At 43.2% G+C, this 20,511-nt stretch overlaps 1 protein-coding gene across 1 annotated transcript; it reads left to right on the top strand.

Annotated features, from left to right (window-relative positions):
• Nucleotides 1-1,696: 1,696 nt before the first annotated feature.
• On the top strand, nt 1,697-18,219 carry hephl1b (hephaestin-like 1b). The gene is made up of 18 exons (XM_059538608.1): nt 1,697-1,970; nt 2,057-2,283; nt 2,737-2,896; nt 3,042-3,296; nt 13,557-13,728; nt 13,832-13,971; nt 14,087-14,218; nt 14,309-14,514; nt 14,608-14,752; nt 15,677-15,889; nt 15,976-16,183; nt 16,258-16,397; nt 16,494-16,619; nt 16,803-16,909; nt 17,199-17,418; nt 17,633-17,772; nt 17,878-18,040; nt 18,140-18,219. The coding sequence occupies exons 1-18, from the start codon at nt 1,697-1,699 to the stop codon at nt 18,217-18,219; spliced, it is 3,108 nt and encodes a 1,035-aa protein (XP_059394591.1).
• Nucleotides 18,220-20,511: the final 2,292 nt, after the last annotated feature.

Raw genomic sequence — 20,511 nt, 5'->3', positions numbered from 1 at the left:
ATCACAAATCTCAATTCCACAATTAGTAGGCTGAATAGCATTAGACATCTCAGTTTATCATTCAGATAGAATACAGTTCTTATATAGACTCTGATATATACAACTGAAATGCAATTACAGATATTCAAGCCATACCATTTTATATTAAAACTTCTATTAAAACTTATGTTTAAATCCAGTAGCTGTGTTTTGGAACATGATAGCTGGTTCCTAAGTGGTCATTAGCTGGTGCAAGCTGGTTGTTAATTGGTTGTCCATGTTCAAAATCATCTTGGCCACTTTAAACTATTGTGACAATGGTTTGTTGATTGCTATTCCAAGATGATTTACCAGTTTGCACCAGTTAACGGCCAGCTTGAATCAGCTAATAACCAACTACAAACCAGCTATATTACAGCAAGCCATCTAGATTGATTCTTCCGGCAGGGAAGGGCTTCCCATGAATTTCATGGGTGTGTGAATCCCAGAAGGCTGTCATCATGGCTCATGACTGCTCATCTTAATGTCTTTGCTGTCACATAATAACGCAGAGCCACACAGAACGTTCCTGTTGAGAAGTATTTGAGGATTTTAGCAAGGACAGTCACATTTTTCTGAGACTATGGTTACTTTCTGGACCTGTCTGGGAAATTTGATCATCTTTTGTGCTATGATAGTACAAGTGTCTGGAATCAGCAGAACCTTCTACATTGGAATTCAAGAGGAAAACTGGAATTACGCACCGAGTGGCTATAATCTGATAACTGGGAAACCTATTGCAGTGGATGAGTGAGATTACTATTTATGTATATTATTATTATTATTATTACTATATATTAATATAGGATACATTTACATTTCACACACACACACACACACACACACACATTCTATAATCTTCTTTATTAATTACAATTCATCTGATTGAAACAGGACAAAATAGTAAATGTTTATATTTTTATGCTTTTCTTTAAAATTGTCCATAAAATGTATAGTGTATATATACTGAGTATAAGTGACATAAGTCTCTCTATATTCTATATTCACTCTTTTCAAGTTCTTACAATGAAATTCAGCCATCGTTAATTTTATTGTAATAAAATATTTTTGTTTTTGCATTCATTTTACTTTGTATAGTTATCTCTATATATTTTTTTTATTATTGTTTTGTTAGTTGAAATTTGCACCACACATACTTGTAGCATCAACTGAAAAAAAAATCTACTATCAGACCGCAAAATCAGGGATGCTATTATTCCTTTTTTTTTTGGAAACTCCAGACATGCCGTCACATGATTCTTTTTTTGTTTGTTTTGTTTAGATTTGCCATCCTCCCACCTGCACCTTTTCTCTGCACTCGTCTAAACACTGTAGCTGTTCTATCTTTCTTGTTTACCCAGACAGTTTTGAGGACTGACCTTTTCTAGACAATATCTGGTAGTTTGATATACTGTAACTGTATTCATTTGGGGAATACATTTGATATAGTTTTCCTGTACCAGTGCCCACTAGGAAATTTCGACTACTATCCTTGAATTAACACTCTAAATAAAACTTTGTCACTCATTCATAAATAGAGGCTTATTGAAGATAAAGACATATAAAATTTTTAAAAAACACTTCCCTGATTTTTTTGAGTTTTAGTAATTAGATATACATTGCTCACAACACAATATAACTAAGTTATTTATTTAACACATTCAGTGATGGATTTGTAATGTTTATCTTATCTTTCTCATGTCTCAGGTATGCATCAGTATTCCTGCACCGTGAGCCTCAGCGTATTGGCAGTGTGTACAAAAAGGCGATATACAAGCAGTACACGGATGCTTCTTATTCTCAAGAGATCCCCAAACCCACCTGGCTGGGCTATTTGGGCCCCACACTGAGGGCAGAGGTCCATGATGTCATCATCGTGCACCTGAAGAACTTCGCCTCCAGACGTTACTCCATGCATCCTCACGGTGTCTCCTATACGAAGGACTCAGAAGGTAAAACCTATTTCTCTGGCATTCACTTCTTATATATTTCACAAATTCCACTTTTGCTTTTGTTGACTTCCTCCTGTCTCCACTAGGTGCGCTGTATCCAGACGGAACCTCAGACACTCTGAAGAAGGATGACGGGGTTCCACCGGGTGGAAATTACACCTACATCTGGACTGTGAAGCCAGATTACGCACCTCAAACGGGTGATGCCAACTGCCTGACATGGGCCTACCACTCCCACGTCAGTGCTTCACAAGACATTTCCTCTGGGCTTATTGGAGCCCTTCTCACCTGTAAGAAAGGTAAAGCTTCAACAGTCATTCTCATTGTCAGAAAAAACAAAAACATTTTAGATAAAGGTCAACTAGAGTTGCTTCAAATGATTAGTTCCCCCAAAAATGACAGTTCTGTCATTATTAATCACCCTCATGTTGTTCCAAAACTGTAAGACCTTCGTTTATTTTCTGGATATTTTTGATGAAATCCAAGAGCTTTCTGGCCCTGCATAGACACCAATGCAGCTAACATACAACGCAGTTTGGACATTCAACGGAGATGTGCTGCTCCTTGTTTTTAATCAGAGAAATGCGCACATATGCATTGTGGTGTTCTCTTAAATGTGCGACGGAGACTGACATAGAAGAGAAGAAATTGTTTAATAAAAAATGTATTCTCGTAGCTTTATAAAATCAGACTGAATACATACTGAATTGCATATCAAATCAAAATGTTGCTCTCAGGAACCTTGCGTACTTCAGATCACCAGCAGAATCAACGTGCTGATGTGGACCAGGAACTTATCCTCCTGTTTAGTGTGGTGGATGAGAACATCAGCTGGTACCTGAAAGAGAACATCCAGACCTTCTGCTCTGATCCCTATGGTGTGGACCCTGCCAGAGAAGATTTCCAAGAATCCAACATGATGCATGGTACACATCTGATTTATTTACTATTAAGTACAATTGTCGCTATTCAGACATAAAAGACAAAAGGAAAATGGTGTTGTGAGTTTTTTGCAATGGAAACACAAGTTACACAGTTTGAGTCATTATGTAATTTTTCACCCATTTTTAGCCATTAATGGGTACATGTACGGCAACTTGCCGGGCATTGAGTTTTGCCAAAACCACATGGTTGCTTTGCATCTCTTTGGCATGGGAAACGAGATCGACATTCACTCTGTTTATTTCCACGGACACACACTCCTGGACCGCGGGCACCGTGTGGATGTCCTGAGTCTGTTTTCTGCCACCTTTGCCACTGCAGAGATGGTCCCTGCAACAATAGGGACGTGGCTCTTGAACTGCCAAGTCAATGATCATCTGAAAGGTAATTTTAGACCAACATGTTAATAACATGACAGCATAATGACAAATAAATAAGTACTATACTGAGTAGAAAAAAAAGACATAATGGAAACTAAATTAAAAAGTAATATTACTGTACATTGGTATATATATATATATATATATATATATATATATATATATATATATATATATATATATATTGTCAGCATTTGACCTCCTGTAGTTTGTCTCCGTGCCTCTAGAGGTCCCCTGTGTTCCCTTCTGTCTTAGTTCTTCTTTGTCTACTCTTGTTAGCGTTATCCAGGTCACCTGTGCCTTGTTTCTCTTAGAGTATTTTAGCTGAGTCTTTCCCTTTGTTTGACACTTGGTTTTTGAGTCCAGGCTGCGTGCTACCAGCTCTGTATGTACAAGTCCTTCCAAGCTTCCTCAAGTAAGGTGTTCCTAGTTATTTGATTGTTCACATGCTCTAGTTTTGTTTTCTCCCCTCGTGGAGTTTTTATTTTTCCTTGTGGTTTTTGTTTTCCCATTATCTCTCTTGTTATTAATTCCTCTGTCTGAGAAGAACTTTTGTTGGATTTTTTTGGCTTGCGAAGTCCTTTTTTTTCTAATAAACCAATATTGCTTGGAGTACTGCCTTGAGTATTTCAATTGGGTCCAATACCTCAGCCTCTGTGGCCTAGTGGCAGATCTCTCAACCACCACACCAGAAACCCGAGTTCTAGCCCGGCCCGTGACAGAAAAACCAAGTCACTCATGGACCCAGAAACACTCAGTTCCAAGGACCTATTGGCAGTAATTGCTCAACATGAGGCATCCTTTCAGCGCCACGAAGCTGTTCTCAGCCGACAGGAAGAGCTAATGACCAAACATTCTCAACATTCTTAACTCCTGGCCGATGTGATGAGCTCCATCTGCCAGCTATTTGAACGCCTCCCGGGTTCTTCACCTCCCGCTGCATCACCTCAGAGTAGCGTCAGGCTTTCTCCTGTGGCAGAACCCCGACTACCGCCTCCTAAGCCCTTTGCTGGAGATTCCAGTTCCTGCCAGGGTTTCCTCACCCAGTGCTCTCTCACTTTCGAGCTCCAACCATCAAGCTTCCCCACTGATCTCTCTAAGATTGCTTACATTAACACCCTTCTCTTCAAGAGTTCAAGCAAGTGTTTGAACATCCTGTCAGTGGGCGGGAGGCTTCTAAGCACCTACTCACTCTCCGTCAGGGTCCCCGAAGCACTGCAGATTTTGCCATTGAGTTTCGGACCATAGCTGCAAAAAGTGGATGGAACGATGAGGCACTGAGGGTCTGCTTTCAGGGAGGGTTGTCTGAGCCCCTTCAAGATGAGTTAGCCACTCGAGAAATGCCTGAAGATCTTGAGTCCCTCATAGCAATGGCCATCCGCCTAGACAATCGCCTGAGAGAGCGTAGGGCTGCCCGTCGCAAGGAGTCTCAGCCCCAAGTTCCTCTGAGGAGGTTCGGTTCTCCAGTTTGTGCTCCTTCCTCCAGAAATTCCCCAGTTCTTGAACCGCTCCATGATTTCCCAGAGGAAATGTAATTGGGCCGTTCCAGGCTTTCTCCAAACGAGAGGGAACGTCGCATGAGGGAGCGTCGTTGCCTCTACTGTGGTGCTTCCGGCCACTTCCGTTCCTCTTGCCCCGAGCTCTTGGGAAACGCCTGTCCCCATACAGCAACAGGAGGGCTGTGATGGGGAAAATTAGAGCTCCTCCTGCTAATGCCGTCCTAGCAGTTCCAGTTACGTTGTCCTGGGAGGGCCACCAGCATCAGGTCCAGGCTATGATTGATTCTGGGGCCGCAGGCGACTTTCTAGACCTAACCTTGGCGAAGAAACTTAATATACCTACCCAACTTCTTCCTCACCCCCAGGCAGTTACTGCTTTGGATGGCAGACCTCTGGAACCGGGCAAAGTAACAGAGGCCACCCAATCCCTGTGACTTACCATCTTTCAACACCAGCAGGAGGAGACCCTCTATCTTATTGACTCCCCTGAGTACCCTGTTATCCTGGGTCACCCTTGGCTGTGCAGACATAATCCCCATATCGACTGGCCCACTGGCACTATCCTAAGCTGGGGTCCTACTTGCCAACTCTCCTGCCAACTTCAGAGTTCCCCAGCCCCTTGTCCTGAGTTTCAAGAGTCTATCGACCTGTCTCGAGTCCCCAGAGTTTATCATAAGTTTAAGGCAGTGTTCAGCAAGTCCCGGGCCACCTCCTTACCACCTCACCGCGCTTACGACTGTGCTATTGAATTACTCCCTGGCTCTTGCCCTTCCAGGGGTCGGATTTTCTCCTTGTCTCCCCCAGAGCGCTCAGCTATGGATCTCTACATTAAGGAGTCCTTGGCAGCCGGTATCATCCGTGCCTCAACCTCCCCAGCTGGGGCAGGTTTCTTCTTTGTTCAGAAGAAAGACGGGGGTCTTAGGCCTTGTATTGATTACCGGGGCCTCAACAAGATCACAGTTCGTAATCGATACCCCCTACCTCTCATGGCCACAGCCTTTGAACTGCTTCAAGGAGCCTCTGTTTTCACTAAACTGGATCTCCGCAATGCTTACCATCTTGTGCGGATCCGGCAGGGAGACGAATGGAAGACTGCCTTCAACACCCCCACAGGCCCCTATGAGTATCTCGTAATGCCGTTCGGACTCACCAATGCCCCCGCAGTATTCCAAGCACTAATTAATGATGTCCTCCGGGACCTTCTTAATCAATTCGTCTTTGTATACCTTGACGATATCCTCATTTTCTCAAAGTCACTGGAGGAGCATGAGGGGCATGTTAGCAGGGTTCTCCAGAGACTCCTTGACAATCACCTCTACGTAAAGCCAGAGAAGTGTGAATTTCATGTAACCCAGGCTCAGTTTCTCGGATTCATTGTCACTCCTGGCCACCTGGAAATGGACCCTAAGAAGGTAGAGGCGATCCACAACTGGCCCATACCTACGAATGTCAAGGAGGTACAACGTTTCATTGGCTTCTTAAACTTTTATAGAAAGTTCATTAAGAATTTCAGTTCTGTTGTGGCTCCCTTGACAGCACTTACTAAGGGAGGAGGAACCAAGGTTCAGTGGGGTCCGGAGGCAGCGGGGGCCTTCAAAGATCTCAAGCGCCGCTTCACTTCCGCTCCTATTCTTCTGATCCCTGACCCAGACAGACCTTTTGTGGTGGAGGTGGATGCCTCAGAGGTGGGGGTTGGGGCCATCCTGTCGCAGAGAGGTGACAATGGAAAATTACACCCTTGCGCCTTCATGTCTCGTCGCCTGTCGGATGCCGAGCGCAACTACCACGTGGGGGATCGTGAGTTGCTCGCAGTAAAACTGGCCTTGGAGGAGTGGCGCCACTGGCTCGAGGGGGCCCAGCACCCTTTCCAGGTTCCCACAGACCACAAGAACCTGGAGTATCTCCAGCAGGCTAAGCGATTGAATCCTCGGCAAGCTAGATGGTCACTGTTTTTTAATCGATTCCAGTTTCTCCTATCTTACAGACCTGGCACCAAGAACGTCAAGCCAGATGCCCTGTCTCGAGCCTACTCTCCTGAGACACAAGAGAAGCCTTTGACCCCAATAATTCCGAGGTCTAGTATCGTCGCGCCCCTTCAGTGGGAACTGGAAAGAGTGGTGCGAGAGGCCCTTGCCCATGAGCCTGATCCAGGTGGTGGTCCCCCTGGACGCCTGTTCGTTCCTCAAGCTGCCCGATCCCGGGTCTTGGAGTGGGCTCATGAGTCTCCCTTGACTTGCCATCCAGGAAGTGCCCGCACCCTTGACTTTCTCCAGCGGCGGTTTTGGTGGCCATCCATCAAGAAGGATGTTAAAGTTTATGTGGAGGCTTGCTCTGTATGCAACCAAGGAAAGTCTGCACATCAGCGACCTCAGGGACTGCTCCGTCCCTTACCTATTACCTATTACCGGGCTTCCACCATCCAAGGGCAATACAGTCATCCTGGTGGTTGTAGACCGGTTCTCCAAAGCGTCCCGGTTCTGGAGAGCCTTTTGCAGGCTTATTGGGGCAACGGCTAGCCTATCGTCTGTGTTCCATCTGGAGTCTAATGGCCAGACCGAACGTATTAATCAGGACCTGGAGACCACCCTACGGTGTATGGCGGCTAACAATCCCACGTCTTGGGCCAACTATATTATTTGGGCTGAATACGCCCACAACACCCTCCAGTCCTCGGCCACTGGATTATCCCCCTTTGAATGCCAGTTTGGATATACCCCTCCATTATTCCCAGAGGAAGAGGTGCAAGTTGTTGTTCCCTCGGCCCAACGCTTTGTCCAACGCTGTCGGCTTACGTGGAGGAAGGCCAGACGTACCCTCCTTCGGACTTCCCAGAGATACCAAGTTCAGGCTAATCGTCGCCGTCGGACAGCCCCCAACTTTCGAGCTGGTCAAAGAGTTTGGCTATCTACAAAGCACCTTCCCCTCCGGGTCGAATCCAAGAAACTCTCCCAGAAATACATCGGCCCGTTTCGCATAGCAAGGAAAGTTAACCCTGTTTCTTATCGTTTGTTTCTCCCTCATTCCCTTAGAATTAACCCCACATTTCATGTCTCATTACTAAAACCTATCTTGTCTTCTCCGTTTGCTCCCCCGCACAGGCCCCCTCCACCTCCCAGGATCATCAACGGCCAGCCAGCCTACACAGTGCGCCGGATACTGGACTCCCGGAGGGTCCAGAACTCACTACAGTATCTGGTGGACTGGGAGGGCTACGGGCCAGAGGAGCGCTCCTGGGTTCCAGCCAAAGACATCCTTGACCCAAGTTTGATCCGGGAGTTTCACACCCGGAGGCCGGGGTGTTCTGGAAGGAACGTCAGGAGCCGTTCCTAGAGGAGGGGGTCCTGTCAGCATTTGACCTCCTGTAGTTTGTCTCCGTGCCTCTAGAGGTCCCCTGTGTTCCCTTCTGTCTTAGTTCTTCTTTGTCTACTCTTGTTAGCGTTATCCAGGTCACCTGTGCCTTGTTTCTCTTAGAGTATTTTAGTCTTTCCCTTTGTTTGACACTTGGTTTTTGAGTCCAGGCTGCGTGCTACCAGCTCTGTATGTACAAGTCCTTCCAAGCTTCCTACAGTAAGGTGTTCCTAGTTATTTGATTGTTCACATGCTCTAGTTTTGTTTTCTCCCCTCATGGAGTTTTTATTTTCCCTTGTGGTTTTTGTTTTCCCATTATCTCTCTTGTTATTAATTCCTCTGTCTGAGAAGAACTTTTGTTGGATTTTTTTGGCTTGCGAAGTCCTTTTTTTTCTAATAAACCAATATTGCTTGGAGTACTGCCTTGAGTATTTCAATTGGGTCCAATACCTCAGCCTCTGTGGCCTAGTGGCAGATCTCTCAACCACCACACCAGAAACCCGAGTTCTAGCCCGGCTCGTGACATATATATATAGGTTCAGTTTCTTAAAGGAGCTGTACTTACTGTACCTATTGTCGCGTTGGGTTCTTTTGCCTCGAATCAAGACAGAGCCGAATATCTTTCACATGGCTTCTCGTTTATTCACCCATGAACTCTCCCCCCCATAACAACATTGTGACCCCTCTACCGCCCCCTGGAGTCCAGGCAATGTAACAATATTATAGATCACACCACATCTCCCTTTCTGAAAAGCAATAGACTGTGACCTACATTATTTATCACCTAGTTGCATCAAACTCTAAATCTCACTTTTGTATACTGTGAAACATTTGGTCTACTATAACACTTCCCTTAACAGTGCTTATTTAACCTGTTCCTTCCGGAGGACTCTTATTTAAACCGGCTTACACAAAAGAATATGAACTCATAGAGGCTTCTTTAAGCTACAAATGAACACACCGTAGCCACAATAAACAGTTAACCCACAACAGGATTCAACCCCTATTAAACCCTTATAAGACCACATTAACAAACCACCCTGCCTTGCCCCCAATACATTTTGTATTTCTTTTTTTTTCACATTTCCATTTCTTTCTTTTTTTTCCTTTTCACATTTGCATTTCTTTCATTCATTTTTTTTTTTTTGCATTTGAGTTCTCACAGGTCCAGTCGATCCGGCTTTTTGATAGACCTGCCAGACCTGGTTCTCACAGTTTGGGGAGTGCCCTAAAGCCCCTCCGGAGACACCTGACCAGAGTCTGTCGAAGTATCCTGCAGGTCAACCCCTGCAGCATGCTCTAATGTTTTACTGCTGTTGTCTGCTGACATGGGCACAAGGTGGCGGCGATTCCTCCTTACGGTACCCTGTGATCCACTGACCAAGTAAGATCTAGGTGTTTCATGTGCAGATGACACAGTACCTGTAGACCTTGTATCTGTGATCCACACTTGATCTCCTGGTGACAGGTCAGAGAGATTTCTCACTCTGTGTCTGCGGTCATAATTGCATGCGTCCATCCATCTCCTCTCCCTTTCTTTGCACTGCACCGACCGAAGGTCTGGGATGGCTGGCTTCAACACCGCTGGGAAAGATGGCACAGTTGTGCGCAAGCGGCGACCCATGAGCAGCTGGGCCGGACTGAAGCCATTGCTCAAAGGAGTGGTTCTGTAAGCCAGCAGCGCACGGTAGGGGTCTGTTGCTTTCTTTAGCATATTTTTGATGGTTTGGACGGCACGCTCGGCCTCGCCGTTGCTTTGAGGGTATCTCGGGCTGCTCGTTACATGCTCGAATTCATACTCAGTGGCGAAAGCTGTCATGTGAGCCCCTGCGAACTGGGGCCCGTTGTCTGTGACTAGAATCTCCGGTATGCCGTGCCTGGCAAAAATTGACTTGAGGTGCTTTATCACATCCACACTTCTTGTCGGGCTCAGCTGGGCCACCTCCACATACCTGGAAAAATAGTCTACAACAAGCAAGTAGTCTTTGTTTTTCAAAGTAAACAAATCAGCCCCTAGCTTCTGCCATGGCCTCTCAGGTAGCTTGGAAGGCATAAGAGGCTCAGTCACATTGGCACGTTCTTTAACGCACGCCGTGCATTTCAACACCAGCTCTCCAATTTGGCTACTTAATCCAGGCTACCACACTGACTGTTTGGCTCTTTCACGGCATTTGACAATTCCCTGGTGCCCTTCATGAATTTTCTATAGCACTCTATTCCTCATTACTGAAGGGATAACTAGCCTAGTACCCCGCAATAACAGTCCATTGTGAGTGCTGAGAACAGCTTTTTCAGTCCAGTAGGGTCTTACCAGCACATCCAGTCTGCCGCGATCTGGCCAGCCCTCGATGCAGTACTTCATCACTTCCGCGCACACGCTGTCTGCACTCAGCTGTTTTCGCAGCTCGGACAGGTAAGTCTCACTTACTGGTAAATTTGAGATTATAGAGTCAACATATATGTTAGTTTCCTCCATCAAACCGTCTCCATCGGTCACGCCATTCTTCAGCGGCGCCCGTGACAGTGTGTCTGCTGTGGTGAGGCTTTTCCCTGGGACGTGCATGATTGTGTATCTGTACCTCATGAGTCTCATTCTAAATTGCTGTATTCTAGGTGGGAGGGAGTCCAGCGCTTGTCCACCCAGCAGGCTCACGAGGGGTTTGTGGTCTGTCTCCAGCTCAAAATGGAGACCAGTAATGAAGTCACTGAATCTTTTGCATGCCCAAGTGAGGGCCAGTGCTTCTTTCTCCACTTGAGCATAGCGCTGCTCCGTGCTTGTGAGTGCCCTGGACGCATATGCCACCGGCGCCCAGGTTTCCTGGCATTTCTGCAGAAGTACGCTGCCTAGCCCATATGACGAGGCATCGGCTGATATTTTAAGCTCTTTGTTTGGGTCATAAAACTGCAGGACTGGAGTGGACGCTAAATCTTGTTTGAGGCTGGTGAACGCCCTCTGCTGATCAGGCCCCCAATACCACAGGTTCTTTTTTGAAAGCAGGTCTCTGAGAGCTTTATCTTTTTCAGCTAGGTTGGGCACAAACTTGCCTAGTTGATTTACCATGCCCAGAAAGCTCCTGAGCTCACTGATGTTGTGTGGCGGATCCATCTCACATACAGCACGTGTCTTTTCTGGATCTGGGCTTATCCCCTCTGCCGCAATGATGTACCCGAGAAATTTCACCTGGGTTTTGCTGAACTCGCACTTGGCTAAATTCAATGTGATGCCAGCTGCCTGTGCCCTCTGCAGAACCGCATGCAACCGTGTGTCGTGCTCTGCCTGTGTGGAACCCCATATAAGGACGTCGTCCATGTGGCAGACGACTCCTTCTAAGCCTCCTGTCACTTCCGTCACCATCCGGTTCTGAAAATGTTCTGGAGCTGAGGCAATACCAAAAGGTAAGCGGTTAAAGAAATAACACCCGAATGGGGTGATAAAAGTGGTGTAATGGGCACAGTCTCTTGATAATGGGATCTGCCAAAACCCCATATTGGTGTCCAGTTTTGTGAATATTTTTGCACCAGACAACATGCCTAGTGTCTGGTCCACAGACGGGAGGATAAACATTTCCCTGCACACCGCTTTGTTGAGGGGAGAGAGGTCTACACAAACACGGATTTCATCCTTAGATTTCTTTGGTGCGACCACCATGCCAGAGCACCACTCTGTCGGCTGTTCAATCCGGCTGATGACTCCTAGCTGCTCCATGCGCTGTAGTTCCTGCTTTACTTTTCCCATCAAGGGCAGTGGGGCACGGCGAGGTACTTTCAAAGACACGGGCCTGGCATCTGGTCTGAGCTTAATTGTGTACTGCTGCTGTACTAGACCTAGCCCCCCGCACAGCTTTGGGTATTGCTGTTTTACGGACTCCAGGTCGATGCTATCTACTCTGGCTACCAGTCTGAGGCTAACTGAGGCGGGTCGACTCAGCAGAGCTGTGTTCAGGTGCTTCACTACATAAATGTCCTCTGTGGTGCATTTGTCACCACATTTCAGTATTTCTCTGGCTACACCGACTACTGAGAGAGGTACATGCCCTGGCCCGAACAGTGTTTTATTACCTGGGGTAAGGTTGTATGCGGTGCCTCTTCATATCTGTCTGTACACCTGCTCTGGTATGACAGTAACGTCTGCCCCTGTATCAATCTTGAACCTCACATTAGTATGTCTAACTTGTAAGTCTACTGTCCATGCATGTTCTCCTGCATCAATGGTTCCCAGGAATATGTCATCATCTTCCCTGACAGCACTCACGCTTTTAGCAGACTTGCACACTTTGCCATAATGCCCTCTCTTCAGTCTGCATTCTTTGCAGGGCACTGGAATTTAGCGTGCAGCTTACCACATTTAGGGCATGACCTATGCTCTGCTCCTGATTGTGCTTCGTATTTGTCTTTATGCTGTTTAAATGGCAGTCTTTTATTTTTCCATGCCTGCTGTTTTGCTTTCTTAGTGTGTAGAGCATCCACTGTTGTTTTTGTAGCATGTGAAGCATCACCTCTCAGATCTGTTTGTTGCCGTTTCATATCCTCTGCTTGTCTGACCATGTTAATGGCTTTTGCCAGATCCAGCCTGCTCTCCATCTGCATTTTCTGCGAAAGCACACCATCTCTAATGCCTACTACGATCCTGTCTCTCAACAGTTCATCGCGCAGTGTCCCATACTCGCAATCTTCAGCCAGTGCATATAAAGCAGTTATAAACAAGTCTGCAGATTCAGACGGCCCCTGAGCTCGCTGGTTAAATTTAGCTCGTTGGTAAATCACATTTTTCTTCGGCACGAAAAAGTTTGTGAAGCCGTCTTTGACGGAGCTGTATATCAGTTTCTGTTCAGCGGTTAATGTTAGCCCTTTTAGCACGTCATCTGCCTCGTCCCCCATGCAATATATCAGCGTATTCACCTGATTAGCGTCTGATGACTTATCCAGGTCGCTAGCCACTCTGAAGCGCTCGAACCGTCTTATCCACTTTTCCCAATCTTGTGGCTTCGAAAAGTCGAAGGATTCCGGCGGGTTTATTGAGAACGTCGCAGATGCTTTAGCAGGAAGCTGCGGAGGGTCGTTCTGTTCAGCGTGCTGTCCTCGTTGCGAGAGTGACATGCTTGCAAAGTTTGCTTAAGCTTCTCCACTTAAGTTATTTCCTTTCTCCCTCTTCTCATATAATACCCACTATCCTTTCTCTCAGTGTAGCACCACTTCTGACACCATGTCGCGTTGGGTTCTTTTGCCTCGAATCAAGACAGAGCCGAATATCTTTCACATGGCTTCTCGTTTATTCACCCATGAACTCTCCCCCCCATAACAACATTGTGACCCCTCTACCGCCCCCTGGAGTCCAGGCAATGTAACAATATTATAGATCACACCACACCTATGCCTACATGGAACATAGTTATGCTCTTCCTTGTTGTCTTCCGCAGCTGGTATGCAGGCCTTGTTCAAAGTTTCATCCTGCAAGGATGAGATGAACGCCACAGTTCATCTCAGTGGGAAGATTAGGAAGTATTTCATTGCTGCTGAGAAGATTCGGTGGGACTACGCACCATCAGGGATGGACAAACTGACCAACGAGTCGCTGACCAAACCTGGGAGGTCTAACACCTGATTATAATTCACAATCACACATTTTACAGTACATACATGTCAAACCATTACAAAAGTGAATATAAAGTTAATAATTCTTGGTTGTCCTTAGCGTTTCAGAGATGTTCTTCGGGATGAGTGGTGGCCGACTTGGTGGAAAGTATTGGAAAGTGGTTTACAGAGAATATACAGATAAGAGTTTCACCTTAAAGACAGAACGAACCAGTGTTGAGGCTCATCTAGGCATTTTGGGTAGGATCTATATCATTATAATGCCAATACTGTTTTTAACTTCTGTTATTTAAAAAGTGTTTTATGAGTTTAATTCAAACCTTACAGTCACATTTAGTTATCATGGTGCCTGTAGGTCCGGTACTGAGGGCTGAAGTTGGAGACACCCTTCGGGTGATGTTTATGAACAAGGCTGACAGAATCTACAGTATCCAGCCTCACGGACTCCACTACAACAAACCCTTTGAGGGTGTCTTTTATCAAGATGGTGAGAATTTGTTTTCCACCATCTGAATAACTTGCCAATCAAAAGGTTTGTTCGGTCCTAGAGAGATAAATGTCTTTGAATGTACTGTAGGTATAAAGAGGAAAGGATATCAAGTTCAGCCAGGTGAAAGGTTCACCTACAGTTGGCAGTTGAGGGAGGGACCGTCTGAAAGTGACCCTCCATGTATTTCCTACCTGTACTTCTCCTCCAGCGATCCAGTCAGAGACACCAACTCTGGTCTCATAGGTCCACTGCTGGTTTGTAAGAAAGATGCACTGGATTCCAATGGATTTCAGGTAAAATAAGATTAGGTGCTGGATTGGCCCATGATTTTAAAATAATTACTTTTTATATATAGATACACATGTATGATGTGATTTTTATTACAGAAAGACATCAGTCTGGAGTTTTTTCTGCTGTTTACTGTGTTTGACGAAAATCTCAGCTGGTACTTGAATCAGAACATTGAAATATATGACACCAATGAATCAGAATTAGAGAATATGGAGTTTTGGGAGAGCAATAAAATGCATGGTATTTACACACACACACACACACACACACACACACACACACACACACACACACACCTTAGTCCTGTCTGCCCGGGATATGCTTCATTTTCTGTCTGCATTTCTAAACATAATCAAAGTCCCATCTCTAGTATACACCTCTGATAACGAACTTGACACATGCGTGCAGTGACTTATTTGTGATACTTTCTACTTTCATCTTCTGTAGTTTTAATTAGTATTTTCCATCTTCTGTAAGTAGTTCTTAAAATCAAAGACCCAACTAGTAAGGTGGCAATCTGTCTGGTTTTTGGTCAGACAGTACAGTTCTGAAATAACATATCCACCTACTACCATAGTGTTGAGCCGGACACTCATCCTCCTTTTAAGATCATAACTTTTTAATACTTTATCCAATGATATCAAATGAATAAAAGCCTTAAAATGTCGGTAAAGTCAATACTGTATATATAGACAGTTTTTGCTTGATTTTGGTTACAAAAATAGTAACAGAGTCACAGCTGAACAGATCTCCGATCAACATAGTGTGTTTCATTTCTGAATGATTCAGCGTTTTTGAATGATTTAGGTGAGTCAATGATTCAATAAACAATTCCTGAAGAATTAATCAGCTGTTTGGAATGAATCAATTGAATGAATGAATCAATCAATCAATCGATCAATGACTCACTCATTTTCACTCATTAAAAATGCCCTTGGAAATCAACTACCAACTGCATTATATTTTGGCATATGTGCAAATAACTTCTTTCTCACACAGACAGATTACAAATTTAAGAATAGCAGTAAAGAGAAAAATGAAGTATATTTTTGGCTTAAAAATCCGAACCCCAATTTAAGAAATTTGACAACCCCGAGTAATGGTCAAATATCAGCTGAAAGTTTCAAATCCACTCAATATCTTTCCTGCTTTTCTGTAATGTAGCTGTGAACGGCTTTATGTATGGGAACCTGCCTGGCCTTGAGATGATTAAAGGGTCAAAGGTCAGATGGCATCTGATGGGACTTGGCACAGAGATGGACATACATGGTATTTACTTCCAAGGCAACACTTTCCAGAGACAGGGAACAACTCATGACACGCTGGGCCTGTTCCCACACACTACAGTCACAGTGTCCATGCAACCGGATGTCAGTGGTCAGTATATCTATCTATACACACACAAACACACATAAGCAATACAAGTCTGCTTGGCACCTTCTACATATTTCCTTTGTTTGTAGGTGTATTTGAGGTGAGCTGTCTAGTCTCTGATCACTATGTCGGTGGGATGAGACAGCTGTACAGAGTGATGGGCTCAAAGGATGAGGACATCTCAGTGTCAGAGTCTCAAATAATAGAGTATTTCATCTGTGCCGAAGAGGTAGAGTGGGACTACTCACCCGATCGCACCTGGGAGCTGCAGAACTTCAACACGACTGAGGACAAGAGGTCAGTTAACAGGCAACATCTTTTGCTGGAGTCGTGGTATTTAAATGGGATTTATAACCAGATACTTGTCTCAGTCCTGGCAGTCTATTTGTGGGAACGGGAAAGAACAGACTCGGCTCCAGATATAAGAAAGCAGTTTATCGAGAATACACTGATGCCACCTTCAGGACAAGGAAACTGAGACAGCCTCAAGAGGAACACTTGGAGATTTTAGGTGACTTAATAACTATTCAAATGTTTGTTTTGCCTAATGTATCAGGTGTTCCTCATTTGAATAAATGAATGATGATCTGTGTGATAATCTTTATAGGACCTATAATCCAAGCTGAAGTAGGTCAGGTTTTGCTGATCACATTCATGAACAAAGCCAGCCATCCTTACTCAATACAGGCGCATGGAGTCAGGACCCTTTCTAAACCAGAGGCCGTCATGCCAGGTAAAGGAGCTGAAACCACCACCCTTTTTTGCCTCCTTATCTCACCTGTGAAATGTATACAAAGACACCTTCAAGGATTCATAGAGCTGTGTGTTTTGAGCATTACCCGACTTCTGCTATGTTTACCCATTACACAGATGACAGTCTTCTTGTTGTGAATGCAAATTAAACTCTTTACTGCAGGAAATATGACTCAGTACCGGTGGATCATTCCAGTTAAATCTGGCCCAGGAGTGTCTGACCCAAACTGCATTGCATTTGCTTACCGCTCAGCAGTGGACTTTGTTAAGGTAAAGCTCTTAATAACAGAGTAATAATAGAGTTTTAATTCCTTACTGAATGTCACATTATAATAACAGTTCTAATATGAAAATAATAGTTCTTATTCTTATACTGCATAACAACGTTATTGTCATTTGTTTATTTACTTTGCCTTTTTAGATTGTGTCAGTAATGATAAAATCATAAATAATATTTGTTTATGCATTTATATATATATATATATATATATATATATATATATATATATATATATATATATATATATATATATAATTTTTTTTTTTTTTTTTTTTTTAGGACACAGCCAGTGGTCTCATTGGGCCATTAATAATCTGCAGGAAGGGTGTACTGGACCAGGACAGACAGAGAACGGATGTGGATCGAGAATTTGCTCTCCTCTTCATGGTGTTTGATGAGAATAAATCCTGGTACCTGGAGGAAAACATTCAGTTCTACTACAACAGCTCAGAACCTCTTCTGAGAGATGCTGAGTTTCAGAAAAGCAACAAGATGTATGGTGAGAGCTCACAAGTAAATGCAACCCAACCCTAGTTAAGTATTTTGCTGTGATATGCTCAAGGAAAGTCAAATTATGACCACTAGGAGGCATTATTTGATATATGATGGACTGAATGGGATTCACTAATTGTGTTATACATCACAGTTTAGATGTAAAAAGGACAACTGTAGAAACTACATTAATGTAATTTGTTTTCTGTCACTATTGACAGGGATCAACGGGAAGCTCTATGCAAACCTTCATGGTCTAGAAATGGTGGAGGGAGAAAGGGTGGTTTGGTACCTGTTCGGGATGGGCAATGAAGCAGATATTCACACCGTCCATTTTCATGCTGAGACCTTCACCTACAAGGTGCACAATACACAATCAGATTCAATAGAATGAAGGGATTTTTTAGTGTTTTCTGCAAGCAGTTTTCAAACACTAAATGCAAACATTATTATGACTTTTTCTCAGACAGATGAGGCTCACCGTACTGATGTGTATGACCTGATCCCAGGATCGTTTCAGACATTGGAGATGGTGGCAGAGGTCAATGGAACGTGGCTTCTGCACTGTCATGTTGCTAACCACATCCGTGCTGGAATGGAGACAATGTTTATTGTCAAACCCAGATCAGGTGAGTTACATTTTTATTGGCTTTGTCTCTAATGGCATTATTTCACAAATGTGAACTCACGGTTTGGAGATATAATGTCCGTGAACTTTTCTTCTACAGGTGGTAGCAGAGTGAGGACAGATTTAAGCATTCTTTGCTTTCTGCTCACACCATTAATGCTCAGACTGATATCAGGCTGATCTTTCTGTGGACATATCCTACTTGACCACAATCTCAACAGATTTATTTAGAACACTGTATAACGTTCAAAAGTTTAGGGTGGGTAGTACTATTAAATGTTTTTGAAAGAAGTCTGTAATGCTCACCAAGGCTGCATTTATTTGATCAAAATACAGTAAAACAGTATTGTGAAATATGATTCCAGCTTACAACAATAATTTTCTATTTGAATATTTTTTTTTAAATGTCATTTATTCTTCTGATGGTAAAGCTTCATTTTCAGCAGTCATTAAATCAGTGTAATGCTTCACAAATCATTTGCTGAAACATTTCTTATTATTTTCAATGCTGAATTATTATTATTTCTTTTCAGGATTATTTGATGATGAATAGAAAGTTCAACAGAACAGCATTTATTTAGAATAGAACATTTCTGTAACAGTGTACTTAAATTCAATGCACCTTTGCTGCATTCATTTATCCATGAATAAAAAAATATTAACCCCAAACTTTTGAATGACAGTGGATTTTTAAAGAAAAAAGCTGATTATTTGTAATTCTGAAGTTACAACAAAGGCACAATTTTCATCATCATGATAAAGAAACTGAGTTCAAATCTAGGTATTTCATCCATTTCTGTTAGCTTACAAACCTTATGATAATAAATAAACGGTAAATGTTTGGATTTTGTGTAATTGAGTAATTTAAACATTCTACAATTTAGGAAATATAGAAATTAATGTTGTTTAAAAAACCTTTAAATGATAGATAGCTAATGGTCAAGTTTTTATGTATCGAAATGAAACAACTAAAAAATTAAAATGTGAAACTTATTTCAAGACCACCTAGTGAGAGGTCAGTACCTTTTTGTTACACCTGCATTACGATATGTTAATAAGCATTTGCTTTCAATTTTGTTTGAAGTTCTTGGAATAAAGATCTACAGTGCCTTATTCTTACTGACGTTAAAGGGTGAAATCATGAATTTCACAAGGCTCCTTTAGACCAACGTGAGAAGGAACTAAAATCACAGAGCACGGTGTTAAGTGAAAAACAAGTGTGAGCTGATTGGAGCTTATGTAACTGTGTGAGCAGTTGTTTTTGTTCCTCTTGGTTCGTTTGATGTGCTCGTTTTGAGCTCAGAGCTTTGAGTTCTCATGAATGTAGTTCATCACGTAGGCTTTAAGTAACCAATGCCCAGTTGAGGATTATGATGTAAAGAAGTGAACCTTGCCTGTAAACATTTGAATTTAAAGTCCTCAAGAGACTTCTTAGAATACTAGTAACCACCTAGTTTCTTATCAAACCTCTGCTTTTGTTTTGCAAAGATAATAAGTCTGAACCCCCGATCAAGTGTTTACTCTTCACAGTGATAAAGTAATGATCACATAATTAAAACAGGCATATCAGCTCACTATAGGAAAGAATGCAAAACTCAATAAAAAAAAAACAAGTTAACTGGCACGCATTGTATCCCTCCCATCAATCATGGGTTGTTTTCAGTGTATAATGTACCAATATTTAGGAAAATAGATTTATTAATTTTTAAAACTTTTTAAAAAAAATAACATATCCAGCTGTAAACAGTTTAGAGGTGGTATATTTAACATGATAAACGTGTGTGTGTGTCTGTGTCAGCAGTCATATTGATAAGAGAGTAATAGGCAAATACATAATACAGTTCTTTCTGATTAGGTTGATCAATACGACAATGATTTAATCGAAAACACCAGACTACTGTTCGTGCAGCTGTCTTGAGATGTCCTTTGTGAAAAATGTGACGTTTAATGTTTGCATCAAGATTTATAAGTAGATTGACAGTAATACCCAGTAGCTTTGCGCCATTCAGAGACGGTTTCCAAGCGCCCGCAAAGACTCTGTTCTGGTAAATAACACGAGGGCGATGTGTTTCAATGTAACAAACTGATTTACACCCGGTAGGCTTAACTATCTTCTGTAGCCCGGGTAAACGGGTGTGTAGCCTATACTGTTGAAAACTGGGCAGTTTATGACACGAACAAAACAATAGAACACATCTCCCCTTTTATCTCTATGTGACAAAAATCATCACGATAATCATAATTTCGGCCAAGAAGTCTAGAAGACCAGTTTAACCTGGTTTATCAGCAAGGATAGCTTGTTTCTGGTCTGTCAGGAAATAATTTTTCAGTAGTCTATGTGGTTTGAGAGTGAAACAGTATCGTGTGTTAAGTAACACATCCTTTAACGTCACTATTTCAGACACTTCGAGCTGTTTTGTTGATTTCTGTCGATGACAGTATGCTAGTTTGTTATTTGCATTTTGCAATTCT

This window comes from Carassius carassius, chromosome 45 (assembly GCF_963082965.1).
Source record: "Carassius carassius chromosome 45, fCarCar2.1, whole genome shotgun sequence".
Classification (NCBI taxonomy): Eukaryota; Metazoa; Chordata; class Actinopteri; order Cypriniformes; family Cyprinidae; genus Carassius; species Carassius carassius.
The sequence above is the reverse complement of the archived record's forward strand: the minus strand, read 5'-3'. Positions and strand labels throughout refer to the sequence as shown.

Coding starts and splice junctions, on each gene's coding strand:
- hephl1b (XM_059538608.1), top strand. CDS start 1,697: ATGTTTATCTTATCTTTCTCATGTCTCAGGTATGCATCAGTATTCCTG. Junction 1,971..2,056: donor CTATACGAAGGACTCAGAAG/GTAAAACCTATT, acceptor TGTCTCCACTAG/GTGCGCTGTATCCAGACGGA. Junction 18,041..18,139: donor TATTGTCAAACCCAGATCAG/GTGAGTTACATT, acceptor TTTCTTCTACAG/GTGGTAGCAGAGTGAGGACA.